The sequence below is a fragment of the Daucus carota genome, chromosome 4 (genome assembly GCF_001625215.2).
Source record: "Daucus carota subsp. sativus chromosome 4, DH1 v3.0, whole genome shotgun sequence".
NCBI classification, from domain to species: Eukaryota; Viridiplantae; Streptophyta; class Magnoliopsida; order Apiales; family Apiaceae; genus Daucus; species Daucus carota.
In genome coordinates this window covers 341,862-369,489 of record NC_030384.2, presented here as the reverse complement: position 1 = coordinate 369,489, position 27,628 = coordinate 341,862, and the positions used below count along the sequence as shown (strand labels likewise).

At 37.4% G+C, this 27,628-nt stretch overlaps 1 protein-coding gene across 1 annotated transcript; it reads right to left on the bottom strand.

The window, feature by feature from the left end:
- Window positions 1-17,602: 17,602 nt before the first annotated feature.
- Window positions 17,603-27,304, bottom strand: LOC135152041 (uncharacterized). Its single transcript, XM_064091466.1, has 6 exons — window positions 27,044-27,304; window positions 25,640-25,717; window positions 20,111-20,266; window positions 19,517-19,657; window positions 18,180-19,312; window positions 17,603-18,059 (listed from the first exon to the last, which is right to left on the bottom strand). The coding sequence occupies exons 1-6, from the start codon at window positions 27,302-27,304 to the stop codon at window positions 17,603-17,605; spliced, it is 2,226 nt and encodes a 741-aa protein (XP_063947536.1).
- Window positions 27,305-27,628: the final 324 nt, after the last annotated feature.

Here is a 27,628-nt window from a genome sequence, read left to right as displayed (position 1 = left end):
TATTTATCTTTCAATGTTTAATCCTTTGTCTTATCAGTTAGTTGAGTTATCCTCTCGATAATTTGCATGTTATGTTAACAAACAAATAGGGGGAGATTGAAAGGCATATGTTAAGCCTATTTGTAATTAAGAGGAATCAACTCAACTCTGATAAGAAAGCAAGTAAATAGCAAGTACTGTTATCCGGAATCCGTACGAAGAACGTCAAATGATTTATTGAAGATTTTATGTCAGAAGAATTTCAGGATGCTGCTGCAAACCACTGGAAGAAGTTCATTAATATGATCAAGCCTTAGTGTACAAATAATCTTTTGTAGCACGTCCAGAAGATTAGAAGGTATAAAGTTTCAATACTTTATTTATTCAGAAGATTCCATTATTGTGTCTACAAATGAAGAAGAACTAAGAAGACGAAGAATCGACGAACAAGTCACAGCTTAATGGTTTAAATGACAAGGAATATTTAATTGAGCTAGTTACAGATGAACCAGACAGTACATTTGTGTATCAGCTCATCAGATTAAATATTATACGTCAAAAGAAAGTGGTCGTTCATTCAAGTCGAAGATCTTAATTGTTTACAGAAGACTGAAGACTCTGAAGAAGAAGAAAAGGGATAATTGATTATCTAATTATTTAATCCACTTCTCAAAATAATTATATATGATGTGTAATTTATTTATTAAATTAATTCTATCTCGAATTAATTTAATTTATGAATTTATGCATTTAATATAATTAAGTGGATGTTAATTGGTTAATTAATTAAAGAGAAATAAGCATTTGTCTTGTTGGAATCAAAGGAAAGACAATTTCCTTGATTGTCTTAAGAAATAACAAGGTAAGACAATCAAACAGATTGTCTTACCGTGCCATTTCCCTCCTCCAACACACGGTAAGACAATCCCACAGATTGTCTTACCGTGCCCTGCTGTTGTCTTACCGCATGGTTGGCAAGACAATCATTCTGATTGTCTTACCGTGTGGCTCCAAAGACAATCAGGATGATTGTCTTACCGTTTGGAGTGTAAGACAATCCCAAAGATTGTCTTACCGTGTCCCAGATTGTCTTACCGCTTCTCAAAGATTGTCTTACCGCTTCTGATTGTCTTACTAAGCTATAGACAATGCTTATGATTGTCTTACCTTATGTCTTTCAGCAAGACAAAGTGCCAATTTGTCATAGCAACCACTAGATTGTCTTTGCCACCATTGTCTTGCCTAGTTCTTGAGATTTGCCTATAAATATGGTTCATTCTCATTCATTTGTAAGTGTTCAAAGTGCTTGTAAGCTTTCAAGTTGTGCTAAACTTGCTATTCGTTAAAACCACAGTTTATTGTGCTTTGATCATTCGGTTGTTTTGTTCTACTGAGTTAGAATACTTTCTGTCAAATTTATTCTACGAACTAGTGGACATTAAAACGAACCATATTAATTATATAACGACTTAAAACATTGTTATATTAATTAATCTTAATCTGATTAACAAGTTACATTCCAATCAGATTTATTCCGTCGCGATTATTTTTAGTGACGATTGTATTCAACCCCCCCCCCCCTTCTACAATCGTTCCAGGACCTAACAATTACAGGGGAGTATTTAAGCACTTAGAAAATTACAGACTAATATACAAGCATGCATAACTACTCAGAATATTATCAGATAATATACAGAATATCATATAAAATCTAATAATGTAGATATAATTACACAGAAAATTCACAAAAATATACAAAAACAGATAATACATATGAAAAATATATACAAGAGAACTATGTCATATTTAACATCCCTAACTCACAAACCAGCTTAGAGAAAGTGGATTCATCCAGTGGTTTCGTGAAGATGTCAGCAATTTGCTCAGTCGTGGGTAGAAAATGTAACACCACTGTACCATTCATGACATGTTCTCGAATGAAATGATACCTGATATCAATGTGCTTGGTTCTTGAATGTTGAACCGGATTGTTGGAAATGGCTATGGCACTTGTATTATCATAAAATATAGGAATTTTGTTTACTACAACACCATAATCATTCAGTTGATTCTTGATCCACAAGATCTGAGCACAGCAGCTTCCAGCAGCTATATACTCAGCTTCAGTAGTAGAAGTGGACACGGAGTGCTGCTTCTTGCTATACCAGGAAACCAACCGATGTCCTAGAAATTGACAGCTTCCAGACGTACTCTTCCTATCAATCCTGCATCCTGCATAATCAGAATATGTATATCCGGTTAAGTCAAAACCAGTATTCTTAGGGTACCAAATACCTAATCTAGGTGTACCATTAAGATATCTAAAGATTCTTTTGACGGCTATAAGATGTGATTCTTTAGGATCAGCTTGGAACCTAGCACACAAACATGTTGCAAACATGATATCTGGTCTACTTGCAGTAAGATAAAGTAAAGAGCCAATCATACCTCGATAGCTTGTGATATTGATAAGTGGTATTTATACACACTTATAGGCCTTCATTTCCACTTAAATTGGTTGATTGTACTTAAGTGTTTAGTGTCTTTTGATGTGTTTTTATTGTTTTTCTGTGCAGGTCACGAGTTGAGGTGATGAAGTGATTTTCTATCATTTTAGGTTGGTTTTGGTGCATTATTTGCAAGAATAGAGAATTGTGGATTCATCGCGACTTGGGATTTTGTGGGTATATCTTCTACAAACCCTCACGAGAGCACACTCGTCCACTAGAGCTATCTAGGGGTTTAAAGGGCTTGTTGCATATGCTAAATGCAACCGTGATCACCTACGGAAGTGGTACTAGAAGCGAGGAAGGACATGCACGCGAGAACGAGCGAGAAACGAAGAAACGGAGCTGCCAAGACAGACAGTAGCGCGCCCGCGCTACTTGTTAGCGCGCCCGCGCTACAGACTGCTGCAACTAGCGCGCCTGCGCTAGTTTAGCGCGGCCGCGCCCAGCAGAACTTCCCCGGGCCGATTTTTACAGCTTTTCTGATGGATTTTCGCAGCGGTCGAGGCCCGGTTGACTTGGTCAATGTAATTTAATTTCTCGTGTGTAAAACCCTAGCCTCCAAGTAGTTTTAGAGTAGTAGAATATCGTATTATTCAATTTTTTTAGTAATCAAGGACATTATCAGTTTGTATTGGATCGTTCTTCGCGAGGAAGTGACAGTTTCGAGCGAGATCGTGAACATCAAATCTGTAACGTGTGATCTTTATAATTTATTCAAGCATTTTTATTCCGTTTAATTCTTGTCTTTTATTTATCATGTTTTCATTAGAACCCATGATGTCGATTAGTTCGATTATGAACTAACCGCCTTCATGGGATTCTAATGGATTTATCGATGTAGTCTAGTAACGAATATTAATTATGTGATTTTGTGACGTACGTTGATTTCTTTGCATGAGCCGTGCTTATTCTTCTTAGAAGCGTAGCTAACTTCTGAGTTGTTTGTTAATTCTTTCTGAAGCGAGAGTGGATGATTGAATTTAGAACTATGCCATGTAAACATAGGATTATGTGAATGAAGCATAATTTGTGGTAGACTTGAACTATTTTTATCACCCTGTGTAATCACGATAGACGACTTGTTATTAAACCTCTCTGCTTACACTACCGCTATAGAGATATAGGGTCTGAGCTTTGTTGGTGTCCATGAGATTTCTGTCTTAATTGCGGATTTTGATTGGTATGATATGTGTGCAACGAGAGTTGGCATGTATTACTTCCGTGTTGTCTGATTAGGATCAACAGTCGCATGTTAATCAGTAATTTCAATTCTAGATGAATTCGATAATGAAGTTAGAATCCCATGTGTTTTCCTATTCTGAATTTGATTAGTAAATTTAGTTATTAGTATAAAAGAAACCATCCTTGTTAATTGTCTTGGCAGTGAAAATTGATCATACATTGTTGCATAGGTGCGTATTCTTAATTCACCAGTCTCTGTGGGATCGAACTTAATATATTACTTGTGATCACGTGCGCTTGCGTGTAGATTTCTGCGAACAAGTTTTTGGCGCCGCTGCCGGGGACTCGGTGTTAATTAATTAGTTTACGTACTTGTCATCAGTGTGCATTAAAATTCACTGACTCGGATTCTTTTCTCACTTTTCTTAGTTGTTGTATCTATTGTTTTTGTTTAGTTATTTATAATGTTTCCTTTGCCTCCTTGGGACTTCAGTTCCAAGTGAGGTAGCTTTTACTGCGTTCTTGGCTGTGTTTGTGCTGTTACAGGGTTACAATGGAAGAAGTCGATACCTTTGCACTTCTATCTTCCATAGTTGAGGCATATTCGTCGAAAGCTACAGAGCCGACCTTGTATCCGATGAGTGTCGATGAGATGTCACAAGTTGCCCCTACAACATACAGCTTCTGTCAAGTTTGTGGTGTTCAGGGTCACTATAGTTATGAATGCTCTTATAACCACTTCAACTCTCAGAATACTCAGTCGGGACATGGATATAATTATCAAGAAGGATATGAGTACAATCAGTATTCTAATTCTTATGATCAAGAATGGATGGATCAACCAGATTTCTCTTACATGGACAACAATTTTGGTGATTTCCCATATCATGGTCAACATCAATTTCAAGAACAAAAATTTCAGCAACAATGTTATGAAGAACCTCCAATGCAACAATATGATCAGTTTGAGCAACAGTATTATCAGCCTCAATATGAGCAACCACAATCTCAACAGTATCAATATCCTCAAGTACAAGATCTACAGGTTCCTCAACCCACTGTAGAAGTGCTTTCTGATCAAACAAATGAGGTATATGATATGTTGGTAAACATAAACAAGACGCTTAAGGAACTCAAGGCTACACAACTGATGATGGAGGCTCGACTTGAGCGGTTAGCTAGTTCTTTTACTGTCGAACAACCCGATTCTTCTCCACTTATAGCCACCCAAGTTGAAGATGACATAAATGCTACCATTCTTACAAATGATGGAGATTGTGATAGTTTTTCGACCTGGGATGATGATGTGCCTATTAATAAAGAGGAAGATCGTGTCGCTGACGGCAAAATCGATGAAGTTGTTGTTATGGACCGTGTGGGCGATGATGAGGTGCGTGAAAAAAGCAATATCGAGTTGATCGTAGTTTCTCCTACACCAGGTGTGCTTGAATTACATTTCCTGAAGGGGATTAGCTCAATCAAGGTTGCTCCATGTTCTGATATTGAAAATTTGGCTTTCAATCCAACCTCTACCCCTATACTTGAGAGTACATGTTTTAAAGCTGACATGATGATTGTCCAAGATGATCTTACACAAAATCTGGTGGGTTATCCAGTCCAAAAGGCTCTTACACTTCAACTCTTGGAAAAAGAGGATAGCAATTTCATCTCTTTATTCAGTGACATGAAAGGCCAAGAAGTTCTTATGACTCCTGTGAAAGTGAAGAGTTCTGAAAAACCACCACCCGAGCCTCCACCTTGTGTGAAAGTCGAAGGAGTTCGGTCCTTTAATGGATGTGAATTTTTTCGTTGTTTTATCACAAAGTTCTCTGAAAGTATAAATGTCGATCAATGGTTACTTCTTGAAGTGACAATTAAGTTTACTAACGTTTGTTTGGAGACTTTCTACAGGACAAAGACAATATTTGATGCTCTTGATTTTATTTGTGGTGGCGAGATTTTGTTTGAGAAAGTGGATACCCCATTTCTTAAACCTAAGCAATATCCTCCACCGGATTCACCTCCGGCAGAGGAGGGGGAGGACTCCGATTAGGTACGTGTTCGCTCTAGCCTTTTTACCGCTTTCAATGGGGACATTGAAAATTTTAAGTTTGGGGGTGGTAATCTAAGGAAGAGCATGTTATTGTAATTTTGTTTATTATTGCATGTGTTAGTTAGTTCATGTAGTTCACGTTTATTTTATTTTGCTTTGATTATTTCTCACATTTTTTTTATTTTTCTCATTTTTTTTATTATTTTACATGTTTAGTGGTAATTGTCGTAGTTAGTATCACGAGCATTTGCATGAATTATGAAGTTAAGCCAAGTTAATTGCCTATGATGAGTTATGTGCGTAGTTCTTGATTAGTAGTTTCAATTGCAATGCTAGGTTAGTACTTGGAAATTGCTTGTGTTGGAAATTGTAATTCACATATGTTCTTGAGATAGGATTTAGACGAAATTCCATGAATTCTAGGATTGAATTGAGCACCCTTCAGCTTAGGTCTGTAAATCTTAAGTTTGGGGGAACTGAGGGGTAGATATGCCTTTCTAAAAAAAAAAAAAAAAGAAAAAAAAAAGTAGTAAATAAATTCACTAAAAAAAATAAGTGGTAGAATTAACTAGGTTGAGCTCATTAGTACTCGAGTAATTAAGTCTGAGGGGACTTTGTGCCTAACAACCTAAAGCCCTTCGTGGTTTGGGATTGTTGACCCAACGCTCGCTACATGGGTACTAGTGCATAAATCTTTAGGGATCTCAACCATTGCACGGTTAAATAAACCACTAGAATAGAGTGAATAATTGGTGTGTGAAGTCTTGTGGTGTTCGTAACGCATTTACACTGCGAAGCGCTCTGACCTTAGACCAAGCAATTAATCACCAATAAAAAGAAAAAAAAAATAATATAGTGAATAAAATAGAAGGGTGTGGACATTCTTTGGGACCTTGGATTTTAGTTGGACTTGAGTGACGGGGTGTTAGTTTTAAACTTTTACGATTCTTGATTGGGATTCTGTGGGAATAGTAGTTTTTGTCTTGTCTCAATAAAAGAGCATGCTTGCACACACGGGCACTCCACACTTGTAAATAGAAGAGTAATTAACTTGGTAGCGAGAGAAGTGAAATTCGAGAACATTAGCACAATCTGAGGTATTATGATTGGCAAGGCAATTACTTCATAGTTTACTCATTCATCACGTAGTTGCATTCACGCATTGCATTGTATTATTGTATAGTGTCGTTGACGCTTGAGGACAAGCATCAGTTTAAGTTTGGGGGTGTGATAACTGGTATTTATACACACTTATAGGCCTTCATTTCCACTTAAATTGGTTGATTGTACTTAAGTGTTTAGTGTCTTTTGATGTGTTTTTATTGTTTTTCTGTGCAGGTCACGAGTTGAGGTGATGAAGTGATTTTCTATCATTTTAGGTTGGTTTTGGTGCATTATTTGCAAGAATAGAGAATTGTGGATTCATCGCGACTTGGGATTTTGTGGGTATATCTTCTACAAACCCTCACGAGAGCACACTCGTCCACTAGAGCTATCTAGGGGTTTAAAGGGCTTGTTGCATATGCTAAATGCAACCGTGATCACCTACGGAAGTGGTACTAGAAGCGAGGAAGGACATGCACGCGAGAACGAGCGAGAAACGAAGAAACGGAGCTGCCAAGACAGACAGTAGCGCGCCCGCGCTACTTGTTAGCGCGCCCGCGCTACAGACTGCTGCAACTAGCGCGCCTGCGCTAGTTTAGCGCGGCCGCGCCCAGCAGAACTTCCCCGGGCCGATTTTTACAGCTTTTCTGATGGATTTTCGCAGCGGTCGAGGCCCGGTTGACTTGGTCAATGTAATTTAATTTCTCGTGTGTAAAACCCTAGCCTCCAAGTAGTTTTAGAGTAGTAGAATATCGTATTATTCAATTTTTTTTAGTAATCAAGGACATTATCAGTTTGTATTGGATCGTTCTTCGCGAGGAAGTGACAGTTTCGAGCGAGATCGTGAACATCAAATCTGTAACGTGTGATCTTTATAATTTATTCAAGCATTTTTATTCCGTTTAATTCTTGTCTTTTATTTATCATGTTTTCATTAGAACCCATGATGTCGATTAGTTCGATTATGAACTAACCGCCTTCATGGGATTCTAATGGATTTATCGATGTAGTCTAGTAACGAATATTAATTATGTGATTTTGTGACGTACGTTGATTTCTTTGCATGAGCCGTGCTTATTCTTCTTAGAAGCGTAGCTAACTTCTGAGTTGTTTGTTAATTCTTTCTGAAGCGAGAGTGGATGATTGAATTTAGAACTATGCCATGTAAACATAGGATTATGTGAATGAAGCATAATTTGTGGTAGACTTGAACTATTTTTATCACCCTGTGTAATCACGATAGACGACTTGTTATTAAACCTCTCTGCTTACACTACCGCTATAGAGATATAGGGTCTGAGCTTTGTTGGTGTCCATGAGATTTCTGTCTTAATTGCGGATTTTGATTGGTATGATATGTGTGCAACGAGAGTTGGCATGTATTACTTCCGTGTTGTCTGATTAGGATCAACAGTCGCATGTTAATCAGTAATTTCAATTCTAGATGAATTCGATAATGAAGTTAGAATCCCATGTGTTTTCCTATTCTGAATTTGATTAGTAAATTTAGTTATTAGTATAAAAGAAACCATCCTTGTTAATTGTCTTGGCAGTGAAAATTGATCATACATTGTTGCATAGGTGCGTATTCTTAATTCACCAGTCTCTGTGGGATCGAACTTAATATATTACTTGTGATCACGTGCGCTTGCGTGTAGATTTCTGCGAACAGATATCAACTTTCTTACCAGATTTATCCTGGTCAAGCTTTGTGGCAGTGGCCATGGGTGTCTTTGCCGGTGAAGAGTCTTCTAGATTGTACTTTCGAAGAAGATCTCTGACATACTTGGATTAACAAATGAATATTCCATCTTCCTTTTGGCTTACTTGAAGACCAAGGAAGTAGGATAGTTCACCCATCATACTCATCTCATAGGTACTCTGCATTAACTTAGCAAATCTCTTGCACAAGTTATCGTTAGTAGAACCAAATATAATATCATCAACATATATTTGTACAAATATCATATCCTTATCATGCAATTTGTAAAAGAGAGTTTTGTCTATGACACCTCTAGTGAAATTGTTTTCAATTAAAAACTCAGAGAGAGTGTCATACCATGTCCTTGGTGACTGCTTGAGTCCGTAGACAACTTTGAATAGGAAGTATACAAAATCAGCAAACTCTGGATTTTCAAAGCCAGGGGGCTGTTCCAGGTATACTTCTTCTTCCAGCTTTCCATTCAGAAATGCACGTTTCACATCCATTTGATAAACCTTGAAGTTGCAGTGTGCAGCAAATGCAAGAAATATTCTGATGGCTTCAAGACGAGCAACTGGAGCATAGGTTTCATCGTAATCAATTCCTTCTTCTTGTGAATAACCTTTTACAACCAGTCTGGCTTTGTTTCTCACCACAATGCCATCACCATCTAACTTGTTACGGAAGACCCATCTAGATCCAATTATAGAATTTCCTTTTGGCCTTGGAACCAGGGCCCAGACTTCTTGTCTCTCAAATTGATTGAGTTCTTCTTGCATGGCAAGAACCCAATCAGGATCAGCAAGTGCTTCATCTATTTTCTTTGGTTCTAATTGTGATTGAAAACCAGAGAATAGACATTCATTTGTCGTAGCACTTCTAGTCTTGACACAAGCATCAGGATCTCCAATAATTAAATCAAAGGGATGATCTCTGCTCCAAATCCTTTCCCTTGGAAGTTGTGTCCTTGATGATTCAGCAGTATTATCATTAAGCTGAAGTGTATGACTAGTTGATCCACCAGCTCCCCCTGAGTTGTTGCCAGGTTGACTTGATGATCCACCACTAGCATCAGTGGAATCTCCAGTGTTTCCACCATTTCCTCCACCATTGCCTGGATCATCACCATTATTGTTGTCATCTCCTGTTGCAACCTCAGGTGGCATATCATCATCTGAATCAGAATCTGGATAGTTGTCAAACTTCAGAGACTCAGATGGATCAGCAGATTGAAGACTTGGAAGTTTAGTGTCATCAAATGTAACATTGACACTAACTTTCACTGACAGAGTGTCAATCACAAAAACTCTATAAGCAATTTTGGTATAACCAACAAAGATTGCTTCATTTGCCTTTGCTTCAAACTTACTTAAATTCTCTTCACCATCTTTAAGAACAAAGCATTTGGCCCCAAAGACATGAAGATATTTGACATATGGTTTCTTGTTGTTATACAGTTGAAAGGGAGTTTTCATGTGATCCAGCTTCAATCAGTGTACGATTCTTCCTTTCGACGACTCCATTCTGTTGTGGAGTCCTTGGTACTGAGTACTGTCTGTTGATTCCCTTGTCAGAGTAAAAGTTGATTAAGGTTTGATTCTTGAACTCAGTTCCATTATCTGACCTTATTGCTTTTACAGGAACACCCTTTTCCAATTCAACTAGCTTGATATGATCAATTACTGTCAGGGGAGTTTCATCTTTGGAAGCTAGGAAGTAAACCCAAGTAAACTTTGAGAAGTCATCCACAATGACCAAAGCATATTTTCCTCCATCAATTGACGTAATATTCACTGGGCTAAATAAATCCATGTGCAACAGGTGCAATGGTTCAGTGATACTATTGATGGTCTTGCTTTTGTGAGATGCTCTCTTCGCTTTTCCTTTCTGACAAGCTTCACAGAGATCATCAGATGTAAATTCCAGGGAAGGAAAACCTCTCACCAAATCTCTCTTGACCAGAGAGTTTATAGTTTTGAAGTTGAGGTGTGAGAGTTTTTTATGCCATAACTAACTATCTTCAGCAGATGCTTTTGCAAAGAAACAGTGATATTCATTTCGTGGTCCAGTAGATAGATCAGCTACGAATATGTTGCCTTTCCTGATGCCACATAGTGAAGGACGTTTATCCTTGGTATGTTTGATTATACATATTTCCTTTTCAAAGCGAACATAATAACCCTTGTCACAAAACTGGCTGACACTAAGGAGATTATGTTGTAGTCCTTCAACTAGTGCAATTTCCTCTATGATGATTCTTCCAACTTTGTACTTGCCATATCCAACAGTACGACCCTTGCTATTATCAGAAAAAGTTATTGTAGGTCCAGTTGCCTCTCTCACTTCAGTCAGCAGGGATCTATTGCCAGTCATGTGCCTTGACGCTCCACTATCAAGCACCCAAACAACTCGAACAACTCCACTAGCACCCTGCAAAAGACAACTTGATTAAACATTCTTTGGGACCCACACTTGACTGGGTCCAGCAAACTTAAAGAACTGATTTCTATCAGGTGTAACAACAGAGCCTCTTGGACTGATACTTGGTTCAGACTTGACTGAACTTACTTCCTTAACAACAGCCTTATAAACCTTAGTTTTAGGCTTTGGAACATAAGTCTCCTTCCTAACACGAGGAGGACTAGCAATCTTTGCCCTAGCATACTTTTTGTTTGTGTGTTGTCTTGCTGACGTGTTTTCATTTTTAGCATGCAAATTCTTAAAATATGCAGACATAGTATTGAAAGCACAAAGCATACAATTATCAACACCACAAAATTTATGGCATGCATCATATACAGGAGCAACAGGAATATCATTCACAATAGTAGGAACATCAACAGATTCTACTCTAACATTATTAACAGATTTGAAGTTCTCAGTAGAATAATATCTATTATTTCCGTTCTTACTATTCACAAAGTTATTAGGCTTGTTGAACTTAGTTCTTTCAGAGTTGACACCTAAACCAGCTTTAGGCAACCTAACATTGCCTTTCACTTTGATTGGTTTCAGATTTGTCAGAATCTCATCTCTCTTCTCATTACTCTCTTTCATTTTAAGGTCTTCCTGTTTGAGTTCATATTTAATGACAACAGGAGTTTCTAACAGAGGTTCAGCTACTGAGGATTTAAACAAAGGATGAGGGGAATCTTTCAAAACAAAAGGAATTCCTCTCTCCTCAGCACTCTTCTTAAAGGGAGTAATGTTACTAGCCTTACCTACAGATTTGTTATAGTCAAAGCCTATTCCAACAGTTCTCTTGATCTCTTGTTTATCATTAAGCTCTTTGACGATAGTGGAGGCCTCCTTAAAGGCTTTACACTTAACTTTCTCTTCGTCTAGCTGAAGTCTTAAAGCGATCTCACCTTTCTCTAGAACTCTGACTCTAGCACTTTGTAATCCTAAATCCATAGTCAGTTGTTCAATTTTAGGTTTTAATACTTTCATCTCATTCATTTTATAAGCATGAATATCCAAGACTAAAGTATCAATTTTAAGATTGGCAACTTTCAACTTCTTAATAGCATCATCTCTTTCAAGTTCTAATTGCATAAACAGTTTAGGGCATGTAGGATCTACCTGAAAGCTTCCAGCAGGAGGAGGTGAAGATGATCCAGCATTAGCCATGAAAGCAACATTCCCTAGCTGCTCCTCTTCATCACTATCTGTATCATCCCAGCTTTTGCCTTCTGCCAGATAAGATTTGCTTTTGAAGCTTTGACCTCCAGAAGTACCCTGATGCTTTCTCACTAAGGCATCATACTTCTGTTTCAGCTCATCGTACGAATCCTTTCTCTTTCCTTGAACCTTGGGCTGCTTGCACTCAGTTGCAAAGTGTCCCAGTTCACCACAGTTGAAACATTTAAACTTGCTTCGATCCACCATCTCAGTCTTGTATCCTCCTTTGCTTGTAGAAGATGAATAACCTCCCTTCTGAAACTTACTAGCAGTAGGTTTGTATTTGTAGGAAGGGTTCTTCCGGAATCTCATGTTTCCAAACTTCATGGCAAACAGTGATAGAGATTGACCTTCTAACAGTTCTAACTCTTCCATTGTATAGAACTCATCATCACCACTGGAAGAAGCAGTCTGACCCATCTCAGGTACAACAAATTCCTGAATTGCCTTAGAAGGAACAACAACATCCTTCTTTTCTTCCGGTGTAGGTGATTCAACAACTAGAGCTCTTGAGTGGTTCTGTGTTTTAACCCATCCATATCTCTGCTTTGTCTGAACCTGTTCCAGTTCATAAGTTTTCAGAACTCCGTAGAGTCTTTCCAGAGATATCTCATTCAGATCTCTGCTTTCCCTGATTGCAGTGATTCTGTGTTCCAGATGTTCAGGAAGGGTTAAGAGAAACTTCATGTTGACCTCTTTATTGTCGTAGCACTTTCCATTCAGATTTAAGTTGTTAATCAGATTATTAAGTCTGATAAATACATCTGAAATCCCTTCTTCGGGATTGGAACCAAACTGTTCATACTAAGCCATCAGTATTTCTTTCTTGTTCTCTCTTACTTCTTCTGAGCCTTCATTGATGATCTCTAGCGTATCCCAGATTTGCTTCGCATTTGTACAATATACAACAACATTGTACATGACAGGATCTAAGGATTCAACTAAGATCAGTTGGAGAGTATCATCTAGGTTCATCTGTTCACTCTCTTCATCCGTGTACTCAGAAAGTTCTTTCGAAACAGTTTTATGAGGCATTAACACACCATCCTCTTCGTGTGCTATTTTGAGCTTCATCGGAGTAGAAACACCCTTGTTTAATATCCCGATATATTTCCTGTTCGCAGTGCGGAGGAATAGTAGCATGTGCCTCTTCCATAGGCCGAAGTGTTCTTTGCTGAACGGTGGGATTTTAATGCTACCAATCTTTTGTGTACTCATTTTATGGAATTAAAGTGAATAGTGTTTAGATGAGATTTGGATTACTGAAAGAAAAATATTTTAAATTAAAATTAATTTTTGGAATAAAATTAATTCGAATAAAAAATATTTGGACGTTACAGAGTGTGTATAGGATCTGATACGGAAAAATGGTATCAACCGCTCTGATGCCAATTGTTAGGTCCAGATACGATTGTGAAGGGGGGGTTGAATACAATCGATACCAAATTATCGCGGAAGTGAATCTGATTTAAATATAACTTGTTAATCAGATTATAATTACTTAATATAACAATGTTTGAAGTCGTTGTATAATTAATATGGTTCAGTTTTAATGTCCACTAAAGTTCGTAGAATAAATTCGACAGGGTATATTCTAGATTTAGTGATTAAAACAACCGGGTTATCAAAGCACAGAAAACTGTGGATATAACGATCAAGAAAGTTACGAACAACTTGAAAGCTTTACAAATGCTTTGAATTACAAAGTGATGAACACTTAGAAATGGCAAAGCTTTGTACTTGTAAGACAATGGAAAGACAAGACAAATACAAGTGTTGGAAAGACAAAACAATAAGGGCAAGACAATTTAGCATGGGCAAGACAAAAAGAAACAAGGTAGGACAATTGAAAATTGCCTACCAAGTCCTTTTATCTCGGCAGAAAGACAATCTGCAATTGTCTTGACCACTTGATCATTTCGGCAAGACAAGACAAACAAGGATTGTCTTGGCAGTCACCACAAGCAACAGACAGACAATTAAAAGAGATTGTCTTGCAAGTTAATTAAAGCCATCGGTAGGACAATTGTAAATTGTCTTGTTGTGCTTTAATCAAATTCGGTAGGACAATCAAAAAGAATTGTCTTGCTGCAGTAAGCAACAATCGGTAGGACAATTCTTTAAGGATTGTCTTACTGATCACCTTAACACATTGTCAGACAATTTAATTGTCATGGCAGTTTGAAGTGCCCACGGTAAGACAATCTTAGATTGTCTCGCTGAGAGGATTTAAGTGTTTTGTAATGTAATTTGTAGATTATATTTAATAGAAAATTATCCACTTAATTAAGTTAATTATATATATATTCATAAATTAAATTAATTCGAGAGTGAATTAATTTAATAAATAAATTACATAATTAATATAATTATTTTGAGAAGTGAAATAATAGTCCAATAAATATTTAAACACCTAATCTTCAGTGGAGCTGCTTCCGGTCTTCTTTAAACTTTAATAATTTCTTCTTGATTTGTCGATCGAACGAACTACCAAATCTGCTTGACTTCAAATATTTAATTTGAATAACTGATACACAGATGTGCTGTCTGGTTCATCTGTATCTAGTTAAATCAAATATTCTTCGTCAAATAAACAATAAGAATTTGGTTTGTTCGTCGAGTCTTCGTCTTGTAAGTACTTCTTCATTGAATGGAATCTTCTGATAAAATAAAGTATAGAAACTTTATATCTTCTGAACTCCTGGAGGTGCCACAAAAGATTATTTGTGCACTGAGGCTTGAACATATTAATGAACTTCTTTCAGTCGTGTGCAGCAGCATCCTGGAATTTATCTGACATATAATTCCCATAAATCATTTGACGTTCTTCGTACGGATTCCGATGACTTGCTATTTACTGAGCTTTCTTATCTGAATTGAGTTGTACCTCTTTAAATACAAATAGGCTGAACATATGCCTTTCAGTTCAATAAGAACATCCTTTTGTAATCTAATGTAATCTTTTGAATTCTGGTCAATGTTTAATTAAATACTAGAAACTTTTTGCTATTTACAATTCATGTTTAATCCTTTGTCTTATCAGTTAGTTGAGTTATCCTCTCGATAATTTGCATGTTATGTTAACAAACAAATAGGGGGAGATTGAAAGGCATATGTTTAAGCCTATTTGTAATTAAAGAGGTATCAACTCAACTCTGATAAGAAAGTTGTAGGAACAATCGGACCTTGGCCTGCGTTTTATGATACTAATTAAAAGTTCGAAAAGAATATTAACCTTAATCGCTACGGCGCAAGCGATTCAAATCCACGTCTTCTACTGTATTCCTTGATTCTCCTTGGACGAAGTGTGGCCTTCGATCTCCCAAGGTGTGCCTCTCCTTAAAGCTCCGAAAACCCAAAACCCTAGCTGTCTCCTTGAGAAAAACGTCTGCCTCTCTCTGACTCTAGGATTAATTCGTTTTGGTGTGTCTTTCAGCTTTAGGAGAACGAGAATATATATAGGCTACAGCAGGGATCATGGATCATTAGGTCAGGCCTTCTAATGACATTCCGGGCCAGGCCCAATGTCATTAAATATTAATTCTATCCACTAAAGAACTAATATTTGCACTACCTTTCCTAATTCCGTAAATTAATTATTTAATTCGGCTCCCATATTAATTGCTTATAAATTCCCCATGTTTAAGATATCGCATGTCCATTAATTAAATTAATTTCTGACAATTAATTTAATTAATATCTTTTATCCTTGATCATCCACTCAACCTTATAATTATGCAAGAACAAATCTGCCTGCAGGACTAAAGCATAATTATCTTTATGAGCTTTCAAGAGGACATCATCACCCGAATATATTTTTCGGACACGGTTTCCTTTTATAGTCAATATCCCACTCTGTATATAATGTCATTGCCCAATACATAAATTCGTATGTTAGGCCAAATAAACTCACTATATAAGATAATATAGTGAACACAATCAAAAACAGAACACCAATATAAGAGAATAATTCAATTAAACTCTTATTCACAAATCACAGTAGCTTACAAATAATCTCTTAGTGATTTATATCTTATCACTAAGAGCTGCTAGGTTACACGAATGATATTCAATTGATAACTCATCTAGAGTAAACCCTAAGCTGTGTTTATATACACAGTTACATGATATCTACTGATTGATTTATAATTATCTGCTTCCTAAAATAATCTAATCAGTAGCTATCCTTCTGCTGTCCTGATCTGCACAATCTCTCTTGATCTTTATCTTCCTTACTTAGTCAGATATGCTCCTGAAAATCAGCCGCCTGCAAACTCTGATCATTGCTTAAACTCTGATCCAGCTGTCAGTCGTTAAACTCTGATTTCCAGCTAAACTCTGATATTTGCTTCTGCACACTAAACAAGTTAGATACCTGTGACATCATCAAATATGTAACAATCTCCCCCAACTTGTGCATTAGACAGAATGAACAAGTTCTATATATTTACTGATGATGTCAAAAACAATCAAGGACAAATGCATAACATAAATAATTCACAGACTAGATACAACTTACAGAACCAGCAGAACTATCTATCAGATTAACCTATATCCATAGCTTTCTCTGACAAACTGGTTTATCAGATTTTCTTCCTTCAGCTTCAAAGTCTGGATCATCTGGGCTTTAACATTTCTGAGTTCTTCAGTTTCATCCCCAGTCTGATAGATAGCTTCTCTCAAAGCATTCACTTTGCTTCTCTTCATTGCTTCTCCAAGCTGAATAACTCTAGGCCTGTCTGCTTCATTGTTATAACCCAAGATTCTGGTGTTTGCAATAGTCTCCATCACAGAGCTATTCTTTTCCATGCTAATTTCAGAACCATCATCTTGAGCTATTTGTGGAATATATTCATCATCAGACTTTACTCCATAGAATCTTCTCTTTTCACTAATTGTTTTCTTCATCAGATCTGACCACCTCTGAGTAGCTTCATTCTTGATCTCTAACATGTAGTGAAAATGTTCCAGCTCTCTCAGAGATTTCAGCAATAAATCAGCTTCTGATATTCTATACACTCTGCCAGATTCCAGAAATATAGCAATCTTTTCTTTATCTTCTGGCCCATCATGAGTGTCCATCAAAATCTGTACTGACTCAACTTTGTCAAGATCCTTCTGTGTAACAGCTTCTCCTACTTTTTCAGTCAGAGGATAAGGATCTCTGAAAGTAGTTGCTGAGCCTGTTTGAATCTTTTCTTTTCTGTGACCAAGACCAGTTGAGTCATAAGCTTCCTTCCCTATGGTACCATGAGTTCTTACTCTGGTGAGCATTGGGCTTTCCTTGTATAAATTTGTACCAAGACTCCCATATAGACTTTTTTTCTTCTGATTATCTTGAGTCTTCTCAGAGTTTAATTTCAACCAGGAAACTTTTGTGTCTTCAATCCTTTATTCAGTTACTGGAACTTTAACTTGAGCAATGTCAGAGGTTAAAGTTTTCTCAGGAATTGACTTGAATTCACCTTTTCTTCTTCTGACCAGTTTAGCTTCCTTTTCTTCTGCTTGATCAGAGACATTAGCAATTATGTGTATATTCTTGCTCAGCTTGATCATCCTCTTAGTAGGATTCTCTGGTGCTAATGTAATTATTGACTTCTTTGGCATAGAAGGAACTGGAGGAACTATATCAACTGGTTTCTTTCCTTTGTCTTTTGAGTCAGACTCGGGCAGAGTTTGAGATCTGGTTCTTGGTCTGTTGATATCAGTGTAATTTACCTCACTGATTACTATTCCCTTTTTCTTTGGAACCTTCTGTTTTTGTGAGGGATTAGTAATCTGTCTTTGCTCATCAGACTTTGTTTTGCTGATCTTCTTCTTCTCAGCAGCCAATCTTTCTTCTTCAAGTCTGATGGCCTCAATATCTACTCCTGGATTTTCTTTTTCAAATATTTTCCTTGCCATGGCTTCATCAATTGCTTGCAAGGAAGGAGATTTATAGAAGAGAGTGGTTTCTCTGCCTCTGAACTTCAGAGTTTGACAAAATTTCTGAGACTCAGGGTCTCCAGCTTCAATCAACTTGTCAGCTTCAGCCATCAATTTCTCTTTCTTCTTTTCCACCTCAGAGTTCACAAGAGCATTTGAATCTCTGACTGCTTTGCTTATACTCTGAGCTTGAGTTATAACAGTCAATTCCATAGATTTCTGTTTTTGAGATTCTCTGAGTGGTCTCTCAGAGCTTGCTGCTTCTTTACTGTTCTTCTTTGTTTCTTTGATCTGCAGCATCTTTTGCTGTTTGTTCATCTCCCCTTTTTCTTCCTCATCATCATCTGGCTTTTTCCTTTTCATTTGCTGATCAGATTTGCATTTGTCTTTGGATGCTGTCTCCCCCTTTTTGACATCAGCAGAGGTGAGAACCTGTACCAGCTGTGCCACAGAAGCACTCAAATCTGCTAGAGTATAATGCATTGAAGCCTGAGTGGCCTCAATAGAAGTAAGTCTGTCCTCAACAGAAGGTGATGTGGTTCTGCACATCTTGTGATTATAAGATAAGTGGCAGATTCTCCTTCTGGCAGGCTCAGAGGATGGAAGTGGGGAACCTGGAACTGCAGGAGCTATAAAAGGAGTGGATTCCCTGACTGGTGACAGTGCCTTAATTGGGGAATTAACCCTTTTTGGTGTAGTTTCTCTGACTGGCTCAGAGATTATAGAGTGTAGACCAGGAGCTTGAATGGGAGTTGATGTAACTTCTGTTCCTTCATCATCATCAATGTCTGCAAGAAAAACACTCAGAGTATGTGACTCCAGAGCTTCAGTAGCTGCCTCAGAGTTTTCATCCATGGGAATCTCCTGAGCAGGAGCTGCAACAATATCTTCAGGTTGAACCAGAGAATCCTGAATTAGCTGGAGGACCATTTCTATCTGTGCATCCTCTGATTTGCTTGGAGCATCAGAGGGTCTTTCTGATATATCAGTATCAGCTGCAAGTCTTTCTTCAACAGACTTGTTTCCCTCTGTCTGATCATTGTGATCAGAGGTTGACTCTGACATTTGTTTGTCAGCTGCAGCTGTATCAAGTGGCATTGCAGAAAGGGGTTCAATCAATATTGGCTCTGCAGATTGATCAGAGAATGGAATCAAGGCTTGTTCAGGATCCTCTGACTGAGGTGGTTCCACAGTCAGATCAGTAATAGAGGTTGGCTTTATTTTCTTTCTCAGTTTCTTTGCTGGTGGAGGAGGAGGAATTTCTTCATCTGATTCAGAGTCTGAAATTTTCTGTAGAAATCTTCTTTTTCTGGGAGGAGGGGAGGGTTTGGTTGGGGATTTGGTGGATCTGAGTATCCTTTTTGGTGAAGATTTTTCAACTGGTCCTTGTTGAGAGGAACCAGAGGTTGGTTTGGGATCAGATTTTGCTACTGGTTCATGAGCAGGAGATGGAGGCTGTGGGATATTCTCATCAGAGAATAAAGTTTCATACTTGTCGGGTAAAGCTACTTTCAGTTTATCCTGTACAGTCACAGGAATAGCAAATACAGGTACATTGGTCTTCTTACTATCCTTCTTAATCAGATCAGTAAAAGCTCTTTTGGTGATCTTAAATGGGAGTTCATTTCCATTTTCAGGAATGGGCACATCAGGGAAGCAGTAAGAAAATATAAGCTGACAAAATCTTGAATAATAGACAATATTCATATTTTCATTTCTCCTATCACCAATAAATCTCAATATAGATGTGGCAATATCAAATTTGAGATTGTGGATCAGAGAATACCCGATCTGCTGACTGAAGATGGGAATGGCATCAAAATTGCTGCATTTGTTACCAAAAGCCCTGGTTATGCAGTCATAGAAAAAGCTCCACTCCTTGCAGAGGTGTGGACGCTTAAGTTCCCCCATTTTGTCTGTGCTCGCAGAATACCCAAGAAAAGTCATCATGTCTCGCAAAGTCTGAGTGGGTACTGAAGCATCATACTTCTTTTCTTCAGGAAGATGAAGAGCCTTCCTAACAGTCGCTGGTGAGACAACATACTCTTGACCTTCATAATCGCAGGTGAGAGATGGAGAACCATTTTCACCTCCATCATCGTAATTTGCTGTCCTCCAGAAGGTGAGAACCTGAGAAGGAGAGATTAGCTCTGGCTGAGTCAGAGCATACATCAGCTCACTGTGAGCCAAGAAATCTTGAATAAGATGAAACTCTTTGGGGGCTTCATCGTTATCCAGAATGGCTGAGTAGTTGTTGGTGACAAACTTTGCTCCATTGAACTCGAAAGCAGTTGTCGACATGATTTCTGAAAAGAAAATGAGAGTTTGAGGTTATGCAGGTATGTTGTTTGACAAAATGTTGGAGAGAAAATGAGAAGAGGGTTTGAGAGAGAGAGAGTAAAAATCGTGTGTGAAAAGTGAAGAGTTAAGAAATTCAAAATCGATATATATGTGAGTGTAAACACGAAATTCTGATCTCTGAGTTAGTGGGGCACGTGGCAGATGCACAGTGGTCAGAGTAAGCGGTAGTGGAGTGTAATCATGACAAGCGTGATAGTTGAGTGTAACTTGTATTACTGTGCACCAATTTCCGAGAAAAATACAATTATGCACCGTGTTTTTCTCCACTCAGGAATTCAAATGGATTTTATACCGTTTGATAATAAAGACTAATATTTACTCAACCAAAGAATTATTTATTTTAACTCTGACTTCGATCAGAAGCTGACCATTGACCAGAGTTTAAATAAATGACTTATAATATGACAATCCAAAGAGTGATCATAGAATCTTGTAATAATGAGAGATAAATATTCAAGGTCTAAACGACACCTGCTCCTCAGAGTTTGCAAATATTTATTTAACTCCAGTCAAAAATTACTCGAAGTCAAAAATTGTTAATCACAGAAGTGGAGTGAGGTGTGTGTTAACATGAATTCTCTAGTGTCACAGAGATTGTCAAATTTCTTAAATAATATTAGAAAGAATCAGATAATCAGAAAATGTTTTAAACATCTCATAAGCCGAGTTTCTCATAATATGGATCAGAGTATACCATTTCTTCTCTTTTGAATCGCACCTGTCTTTTGGAAGGAAACTCCTCATGGTAAGTGAGTCATAACCTTTATCAGACTTTTGTTTTCTCAGAGTATTTCTCCAGTAATCAAAGAATGTGAAAAGTCCCCAAAAAATTATTTTAATTTTTGATGCATTTGCTTAATACCAGCAGTGCACTTGGATCTTTCCTTTCACAAATTTTCTAAGATCTCAAAGGAGTACCTGAGATTGTTTTCTTTTGTTTTCTTTTTCTGAGAAGAAATATCTTGAGGATCCATAACTGAAACTAATTAACTCTTAGCTCATAAGAGGAGTAAAACAAGTTCTTTACTGAGTACATGTCTAATATTTAAGAAGTAAGACAGTCTAAGTAACAAATTAAATCATGTGTTGTGTGTCAAAAGTTTCCACAGCTGTAATATCACAAAAATCAGACTTTAGAGATGTTTATGACTTAATTCAGGTATTTGCAACATATTCTTCACAGGAGTATCTTTCATCATGAAAAATTCAAGTCATCAGAGTTTGTCGGGTCAGAGTTTAAATATCAGAGTTTATCAAATCAGAGTATAATCATCAGTGTTTGGATCAGAGAATAACAGATGCAGTTGTAGATCAGGTTTATAACAACAAATACTAACAGATATAATATCATGCAATGTATCAGAGTTTAGAGAGGACCAGAGATCATCCCTAATTCGTTTACAAGCCTTGTAAATGTTGCTTCAGCCAGAGGTTTGGTGAAGATATCTGCCAACTGCTGATCTGTTGGAACAAAGTGAAGCTCTACTGTTCCTTCCATCACATGTTCTCTGATAAAATGATACCTTATGCTGATATGCTTGGTCATGGAATGTTGTACTGGATTTCCTGTCATAGCAATAGCACTTTGGTTATCACAATAAATAGGAATTTGAGTCAGAGTTAACCCATAGTCCAGTAGTTGATTCTTCATCCATAAAATCTGAGCACAGCAGCTTCCTGCAGCAATATACTCTGCTTCTGCAGTGGATGTGGAGATAGATTTTTGTTTCTTACTGAACCAAGAAACCAATCTTCCTCCTAGAAATTGACAGCTCCCACTTGTACTTTTTCTGTCTATTTTGCATCCTGCAAAATCTGCATCAGAGTAACCAATCAGTGTAAAATCTGATTCTCTGGGATACCAGAGTCCCATCTCAACTGTTCCTTTGAGATATTTGAAAATCCTTTTGACTGCTACAAGGTGTGGTTCTCTTGGATCTGCTTGAAATCTTGCACAGAGACAGGTTGCAAACATGATATCAGGTCTACTAGCAGTCAGATATAGTAGTGAGCCTATCATACCTCTGTAGTTGGTAATTTCTACTGGTGAACCAGTATCTTTATCTAACTTAGTGGCAGTTGCCATTGGAGTGGTAGCAGCTGAGCTATCCTGCATGCCAAATTTCTTTAGCAGGTTCCTTGTATATTTAGACTGATTAATGAAAATACCCTCATCAGTCTGTTTGACTTGAAGTCCCAAAAAATAGCTCATTTCTCCCATCATGCTCATCTGATATCTGGACTGCATAAGCTTTGAGAATCTCTCACAGAGTTTAGAATTAGTAGACCCAAAAATGATATCATCTACATAGACTTGAACTAATAGCAGATCATTACCATGGTTGAGATAAAATAAAGTTTTATCAATTGTACCTCTGTTGAAACCACTGTCCAAAAGAAATTGAGCCAGAGTTTCATACCATGCTCTTGGTGCTTGCTTTAGTCCATACAGTGCTTTATCCAATCTGTAGACATGATCTGGAAATTTTGTGTCCACAAATCCTGGAGGTTGTTCAACATATACCTCTTCCTCCAGCTCCCCATTGAGAAAAGCACTTTTTACATCCATCTGGTAAACTCTGAATTTCTTGTGTGCTGCATAAGCCAAGAAAATTCTGATTGCTTCCAATCTGGCAACTGGGGCAAAGGTCTCATCATAGTCAATTCCTTCTTGTTGAGAATATCCCTTAGCTACCAGTCTGGCTTTGTTTCTTGTAATTACACCATCACTGTCTGTTTTGTTTCTGAAAACCCACTTAGTACCACCTATTGATCTGTTCTTTGGTCTTGGTACAAGTGTCCAGACTTTATTTCTCTCAAATTCATTTAACTCCTCCTGCATTGCTGTTACCCAGTCTGCATCCTTTAAAGCTTCTTCCACTTTCTTTTGGTTCTGTCTGAGATAGAAAGGAATGGAATAAACACTCATTTGCTGTTGCAGTTCTGGTTTGTACTCCAGCATCTGGATCTCCAATAATCAAGTCTGGTGTGTGAGACTTTGTCCATTTCCTTTCATGTGGCAGTTGATTTCTGGAACTAGATCCTCCCCCATAATCCATGCCAGTATCATTCTGATTCTCTGATGCCTCTCCCCCATTATTCATGCTATCTCCATGAGCATTCTGAGTTTCTGATGCTCCCCCTGAAGATGTGTTCTCATGATTCTCTGATGCAGAATGATCAGAGTTTGAGGAGTCAGAATCAGAGTTTGAGTTTTCTGCCGAGTCTGCAACATTTTCATCCAGATTTTGATTTTGAAAGTGCTCCCCCTCATCATGTGCTTGAGGTTGATGAGTTGAAATGACATGTTCTGATATTGTCTCAGAGTCAGAGTTTATGGAATCAGAGAATGCATCTTCATCTTCAAATCTCAGTTGCTCATGATCTTCAAAATCTTCCATTCCAGTAATTTTCTTATCATCAAAGGACACATGAATGGATTCCATGATTACCCTTGTTCTCAGATTGTAAACTCTGAAGGCTTTTGTTGATAAAGGATAACCAACAAAAATTCCTTCATCAGCTTTTAAATCAAATTTGGTTAGCTGTTCAGGATGATTTTTCAGAACAAAACATTTACATCCAAAAATATGGAAGTATTTGAGATTTGGTTTTCTGCCTTTAACCATTTCAAATGGAGTTTTCCCATGCTTGTTAATCAGAGTTGCATTCTGTGTGAAACAGGCAGATTGCACAGCCTCAGCCCAGATATGTTGGTAACTTTGCTTCCTCCAACATGGTTCTAGCAGCTTCAATCAGAGTCCTGTTCTTTCTTTCTACAACACCATTTTGTTGAGGTGTTCCAGGTGCTGAGAATTCCTGTTTAATGCCATTTGCTTTACAGAACTCCTCCATTTTAAAATTCTTGAACTCAGTGCCATTATCACTTCTGATGATCTTTACTGCATCTTTAGAGATTTTGTTCAGCTGTCTGACATGCTCAATCAATAAAGATGGTGTCTCATCCTTGCTGTGTAGAAAATATACCCATGTATATCTGGTAAATTCATCAACAATGACCAGAGTATATCTCTTCTTTGCAATGGACATTATATTTACTGGTCCAAAAAGATCAACATGAAGCAGATGATATGGCTCAAGAATTGATGACTCAGTTTTACTTTTGAATGAAGACTTCCTCTGTTTTGCTTTCTGACAGGAATCACAGAGTCCATCTGGAGTAAAAACTGATTTTGGAAGTCCTTTCACAAGATCTTTCTTCACAAGCTCATTTATATTATTGAAGTTCAGGTGAGATAATTTCTTGTGCCAGTTCCAGCTTTCTTCAATACTGGCTCTGCCAAGTAGACATATTGCAGAGCTTTCAGAGTTTAAAGATAGCTTAGCTTCATAGATGTTCCCATGTCTGTATCCTTTTAGAACAACTTTTCCAGTGGTTTTACTGATAACCTCACAGTGTTCTTCCAGGAAATCAACATGATATCCTCTGTCACAGATTTGACTTATGCTTAGCAGGTTGTGCTTAAGTCCTGAGACCAGAGCTACAGATTGAATGATGACATTTCCAAGATTAATATTGCCATATCCCAAAGTTTTCCCTATGTTGCCATCTCCATAAGAAACATTTGGGTCAGCCTTCTCCACAAAGTATGATAGCAGGGCTTTATTTCCTGTCATATGTCCTGAGCATCCACTGTCCAGAACTAGGATGTTCTCCCTATTGCCCTGCAATCACATATACAACTAATGGTTAGTTTTAAGGACCCAGACTTGCTTGGATCCTTTGTTCTTGTTAAGTTTGTTAACACTAGCAGCGGAGGATTTATCAGAGTTTAAATCAGAGTTTAAATCAGAGTTTGTGTTAACAGACTTTTTAACAGATGTTGTACTAGGAGAATCAATCTTTTTCTTCAAAGAAGGTTTCAATTCATAAACATAATACAAACTATGGTATTCCTTACAAGTGTAAATGGAATGCCATAAACTACCACAATGAAAACAAGGATTTTCAGGCCTAAATCTAGTATTTCTAGTCTTAACTTCTGATTTTGGAGACATAACATTTATGTCCTTATTTTTCCTGCAAAAAGAAGCAAGATGATTAGAATTACCACAATTATGACAAGTTTTCCTAGGAGCATTTGGAATAGGCATATAACTGTTGCTTTTGTTTATTCCAACCTTTCCATTCCTATTTTTCTTAGGTTCTTTAATCCTGTTTTCTTTCTTAACCTCCTTGAGCTTATGCTTAAGCTGTTTCTGAGTCATCAAACCAATATTAACCTGTTTAGGTGTATCAGTTTTTGATTCTGCCACAAATCTTACTGGAGCTACCCTAGATTTTTCAATTTTAATGGTTTCTTGTTTATATGACTCAGCTTCATTTTTATCAGAGTAACCTAACCCTTTCTTCCAGTTTCCACTTTTGAAGATATTCTGAGTAGTCTTACCTGAGTTAGTCCAAGTTCTGATTATCTCTCTTTCTTTAACAAGTTCTGATTCAAGAGAAGCATTTTTCTTTAAGAGTTCATTTTTAACAAAGATAGAGTCATCTCTTTCTTTCTGAACTTCTGGCATCTGAACTAGTTCCTTTTCAAGATAATCATTCCTTTTCTTGACATCTAAGTTCTCAGATTTTAGTCTTTCATTTTCTAAAGTCTGATCTCTATAACTAACATGAAGAGTTTTAAGAAACAATCTTAACTCAGTTATATCCTCAGTATCAAAAGCAAGAGTGGAATGAGGTACCTTAGTTTCAACAGTCTCAGTACTGTTGACCATGTTTGCCATCAAGGCATAGTTGACTTCTTCCTCTGATTCTGATGAGTCTGCCCAGCTTCCTTTCTTTGTGATAAAGGCTTGTTCTTTTTCTTTCTTAGCTTTCTTGCACTCAGTTGCAAAATGACCTTTCTCTCCACAATTGAAGCATGTGTATTTAGACTTATCAGATTTTCCAGATTTTTCTTCTTTGCCTTCATTCCTTTTGAAGACCTTCCTATCAGAGTTTCTGTCTTTCTTTGAGAACTTCTTCCCTTTGTTGAAGTTCTTATAAGCCATCTTCTTGAAGCTTTTCACCATCAGTGCTGCCAGCTGCATCATCTCAGTATCACTGTCATCAGAGTCTGACAGTATATCAGAGTTTGAGTCATCATCAGAGTTTGATGACACAGTTTCAGACTTTTTGATATGTGCTTTTCCCTTGCTTTTTACATCTGTTTCTTCTTGAACTTTTAGAGCAGCTGGTTTGGGTTTTCCACCATGTCGTTTGTTCCTTTGCTCCATTTCAAGTTCATAAGTTTTCAGTCTTCCAAAGATATCATCCAGAGACATGTCTTCAAGATCATGATTGTCTCTTATAGTGGTTACTTTTAAGTCCCACTTTTCAGGAAGAGCAAGCAGAAATTTGAGATTTGAATCTTCTAAATCATACTCTTTATCCACTAGAGACAGATCATTCAGCAGTTTGACAAATCTGTCATAAAGATCAGTTAGTGATTCACCAGACTTTGCATCAAAGTGTTCATACTCTTGAGTAAGTATGGTTCTTCTGTTTTTCTTGATGGCTTTGGTTCCCTGACATCTGACTTCCAAGGCATCCCATATTTCTTTTGCAGTTTTGCAGCCAATAACCCTATTTGACATTGCATTATCAAGAGCACTGTGCAACAAGTGCTTTACTTTTGCATCTTTACTGATTGATAAGATGTCCTCAGGAGTATAGTCTTTCTTTTCTTTGGGGATCATCTTCTGACGTTCATCTCCAACTACAACAGAAAGCTTTGTTGGCATGTGTGGACCATCATAAATCCTGTCCAGGTATTCTGGATCTGTAGATTCCAAAAACATAGTCATTCTGACCTTCCAGATAGGATACTCAGATGCCTTGAGGATCGGAACCCTAAGTGACTCATATCTACTGGTTTGTGATTTCTCAGACATGATTGTGTGATTAAGATCTCACTGTAGGTATATCAACAGAGCTCGCTCTGATACCACTTGTTAGGCCAAATAAACTCACTATATAAGATAATATAGTGAACACAATCAAAAACAGAACACCAATATAAGAGAATAATTCAATTAAACTCTTATTCACAAATCACAGTAGCTTACAAATAATCTCTTAGTGATTTATATCTTATCACTAAGAGCTGCTAGGTTACACGAATG